The sequence below is a fragment of the Lathyrus oleraceus genome, chromosome 2 (assembly GCF_024323335.1).
Source record: "Lathyrus oleraceus cultivar Zhongwan6 chromosome 2, CAAS_Psat_ZW6_1.0, whole genome shotgun sequence".
In the NCBI taxonomy this organism is placed as follows: Eukaryota; Viridiplantae; Streptophyta; class Magnoliopsida; order Fabales; family Fabaceae; genus Lathyrus; species Lathyrus oleraceus.
In genome coordinates, this window is record NC_066580.1 from 337,691,188 (window position 1) to 337,695,768 (window position 4,581).

Here is a 4,581-nt window from a genome sequence, read left to right on the forward strand (position 1 = left end):
AAATAGGTTTACTACTCTAACGCAATACGCACCTTTTTATAAGTGACAAAAAGAGGGTTTGATTACGGAGTACAACTCGGTTCTGAATACGCGAAAGCGACAGTTCCTGTTAAATTGGTTCTTTTCAAAGTAGGAAACACTGTCCATAAGTAGTTCTATTAGCAAGTACTTGGATTATTAATTGATTATGTGAATTACATTCGAGCCTATCTTTATTAATTGAACTTAATCTAATACTTTACTTTTCATTGCACACTCTAAAAACCCCTATTTTGATTACCTTAGATAAACACCATAACAATAGATAACGATAGATTGAAACTTGGTCTATGTGGATTCGACAATCTTTTATATTACTCTGACGTGTTCGTATACTTGCGAAAAGCACGCATCAACTTTCTCTGTTTAACCACCAAGAACCAACTTGCAAACTTGAAGTTCTCTTGATCTTTTGGAATCATGAAGGATCATATATGCATAAGATAATGTATAATTAATTATCCTTTGATATATTTGATCAAATGTTGAAGAAACTTATTGAGGAAGTCACACAAGATATCCATATGAATTAGGGCTTCCATGGCAAACAAGCTGCAAACTCTTGATGATTTCTTGATCAAAATGATAAATGAAGATCATGGGGATCCATATAGATGTCTATAACCAATGTGAACCATCTCTTAATTGATCTCCTTGCATTGAGGGTCTCAAACCCTAGTTGTGAGCTTGATGAGGCATTAATGGATGCACACACTACCTACAAAAGAAACAAAGCTATACATAGACATATTTTTGGTACTTTGGTTAGTAAACAAAGAAAAAAAGTATTATACAATCAAATGTGCTTGGTTATCTCTCCCAACGCAAACCCAATGAACGAGTGGTAAGGAGGATGCCAAGGTGTGATCCCAAAGCCAATGCAGATGATGAGATAGCATGAGGGATCTTAGGGTCAAAATTGGGGTCTTACAAGTAACTTTGATCTTGGAATCATTTTCATATGACAAAAATTGTAGGAGATAGGGTCTAGGGAACCCTAGTTTTGACTAGTTGACTTTCTCTGGTCAACCTCTTTGAACCAACTCGCAATCTTGAAATTATCTTGATCTTTAGGGCTCATGGAGGATCATATATGCATAATATGATGTGTAATGAATTATCCCTTGATATATTTGACCAATTGTTGAATAAACTTGTTGAGGAAGTCACACAAGATACCTAAATGAATTAGGACTTCCAAGGAAAACAAGCTTCAAACTCTTGATGAATTTTTGATCAAAATGATAAATAAAGAACATGAGGATTCATATATGATGTTTAGAACCAATGGTGAATCATTAACTGATTGATCTCTTTCTGTGAGGGTCTCAAACTCTAGTTGTGGGTTTGATAGGGCATAGGTGGATGCATACACTACCTACAAAAGAAACAAAGCTATACATAGACATATTTTTGGTGTTTTGGTTAGTAAATAAAAGAAAATTAAGTATGATACAATCAAATGTGCTTGGTGATCTCTCCCAATGCAAATCCAATGAATGAGGGGTAAGAAGGATGCCAAGGTGTGATCCCAAAACCAATGCAAATGATGAGATAATATGAGGGTTCTTAGGGTCAAAATTGGGGTCTTACACTATTCATCTAAAGAAATCTGATGTAGATGCTAATCTCACTATCAAAGGAGGTATCAGATGGTTAACTTCAAAATTTATGATTGAGAAAGCCTTTTCTTTTGCTAATGCTGGTAGCATGATGGCCTTTGAAACTATTCTTGCCTTACTCATCTATGGTTTGGTCTTGTTACCTAACATTGACAATTTTGTTGATGTTAATGCTATTAAGATCTTTTTGGTTGGGAATCCAGTTCCAAATTTGCTTGGTGATACCTATTTCTCCATCCATCAAGCACTTCTAAAGGAAGTGGAACTATTGTTTGTTGTGCACCTTTGTTGTACAAGTGGTTTATTTTGAACTTGCCGCAGTCTCCTATCTTCAAAGAACATGTGGGTTTTTTAAGGTGGTCTCAAAGACTGATGTCTCTCACCAATGGTGACATCACTTGGTATTCTTCTATTTACGATGATGTCGAGATTATTGATAGTTGCGGGGAGTTCTCTAATGTTCCTCTTCTTGGTACATAAGGAGGAATCAACTACAATCCGACTTTGGCAAGACCTCAACTGGGATTCACTATAAGGGATCGATCTAATAACACTTTGTTAGAAGGTTTATTTATCCAAGAAGGGAAATACACTTAAGGATTGAAGTCTAGGATGGTGCATGCTTGGCATAAAACTCATAGGGAAAGGAAAAAGTGAGCTTGGATTAAAGAATTATGTAGCTTTGGAGCCTTACACTAGTTGGGTGAAGAAGAGAGCAAAACAAACACAAGAAGCCTTACGCTTATGAGAGCCTATGTCTTTAGTGGTGGTCAAATAACCCACTATTCATATTGAAGGCATAGATGGGTTACAAGAAGCTTTGGTCAGGATGAAGCAAGAATATGATACTTAGGAAGATAAGTTTGACGTTTTAAACCTTGAGAAGATGGAATTGGAGAAGAAGTTGAAGGAAAATGACGACTTGATAGAGTTGCTTGAGCAACATGGTATGAAGAGGTCACGTAACCAAGAGGATTTATTTTCCTGTAACATTTCATCATCTACTCATCTTCCTACTTCCAGTGTTTGGAAAGGCATTATAGATCAACTCGTGATAGAGAAGGATGCCCTGGAGATCAACTATGAGAGAGAGATCAAAAGACTTCACAAGAAGTACCAGCTTGAAGTTAGGTCATTATCAGATATGATTCCATAGACCTAGTTTCTTTTCTCTTATGTTTTAGGATTATTAAGATTGTATTTTAGATCATAACGCTTTCCATTATTAGTAAAATAAGATTTTTAGTATTTTAAAATGTGTTATTTCCTTTAGGATGTTTGCAATTTACTTTCTATCTTGAAATTCCTTGAAAAATTTGCATTTGCATTTGCATATCATGCATCATATTGCATCCTGTCTTGATTTGTGTAAGTTTAATAGGTGTCTTATTTCTTCCTTTTCTTGGTCTTCATTCAGACAAGTTGTCTCACCAGTACAACACTCGTGCTAATCAACTAAAGAAGATGGATCGTTTAGAGTAAGAAAATAGTGAACTCTGCGAGGAAGTGACTACTTTGAGGGACAACTTTGAAAGGCTCACTACTATGACGGAAGCTTTGGTGGCTGCTCAGAATCTGCTTCAGAGGACTGTGATTTCTAAAATCACTTTTGTGCCCATTTCTGTGACTCCAGTCAGTGCTCCGTAACACCAGATGCCTCCTGGTTTCCCTTATGGTATTCCTCATCACTATGTGCCATAAGGATATCAACCAACCGTTGAAGTCCTGTTGCTCAACTTGTTATGTCTGTACCACCTCTCATGGTCCATGCTACTCCTTATGTGGAAGAACTTATTTTCCATGTTGATTAGAGTGAACGTGTTGGTGTCTATGAAAGGATGGATGCATTTCAAGATCAGTTTCAAGCTATGCAGAAAGAGATTCAAGCTCTGAGAGGAAAATAATTATTTGGGAAGAATGCTCATGATCTACGCTTAGTTCGTAATATGAAGATTCCTCAAAAGTCCAAATTGCCAGATTTCGAGAAATATAAGGGAAACTCTTGTCCTTTGAGTCACTTGGTAATGTATGCTCGCAAGATATTGACTCAAATTGATAACCATCAACTGTTGATTCATTACTTTCAAGATAATTTTACTGGTGATACTTTGAAGTGGTACATGGGACTTGATAGCACCCAGATTTGTACTTTAAACGATCTAGGTGAAGCTTTTGTTCGTCAGTACAAGTATAATATTGACATGACGTCGGACCGAGATCAACTTCGTACTATGTTCCAAAAGGATAAGGAAACTTTCAAAGAGTATACACAAAGATGTCGCGAGATTGTTGCGCAAGTCAATCCTCTATTAGAAGAGAAAGAGATGAAAAAGTTGTTTTTGAAGACTTTGAGTCCATTTTACTATGACAGAAGGGTTGTAAGTGCTCCTAGTGATTTTACCGAGATGGTCAACATGGGGATGAGACTAGAAGAGGGCGTCCATGAAGGACGATTGAAAAAGAGTGGTTCGTCTAACAATTCTAGGATATATAGAAATGGTTTGTCCAAAAAGAAGGAACATGATACTAATGCTATTTTGCAAGAGAAGCGTATGAGATCTCTGAGAAGCAATCGACGTCATCAGCATATGGTGTCTGTTACCCCGATTATTAATCCTTCTCTAGTTGTTCAAGTAGCACCAAATTATCAACCACATTTTTAATAGCATACCTATCAACAGAATCATCAACAGAACTGTGTCCACAGACCAGCGCAATTTGATTCGATTCCGATGTCCTATATGGAATTATTTCCTGCTTTGATTCAAAATAATTTGGTACAGACAAGGACTCTGCTAGCTATTCCAAAGGAACTTCCATGGTGGTATAAATCTAATCATCATTGTGCATCCCATAAAGGTGCACCCGATCATGATATTGAAAATTGTTTTGCTTTGAAAGTTGAGGTGAGAAGACTAGT

At 36.7% G+C, this 4,581-nt stretch overlaps 1 protein-coding gene across 1 annotated transcript; it reads left to right on the forward strand.

The window, feature by feature from the left end:
• The first annotated feature begins 3,607 nt into the window (after nucleotides 1–3,607).
• LOC127123119 (uncharacterized) lies at nucleotides 3,608–4,324 on the forward strand. The gene has a single exon (XM_051053376.1). The coding sequence runs from the start codon at nucleotides 3,608–3,610 to the stop codon at nucleotides 4,322–4,324; it is 717 nt and encodes a 238-aa protein (XP_050909333.1).
• The last annotated feature ends 257 nt before the right edge of the window (nucleotides 4,325–4,581 follow it).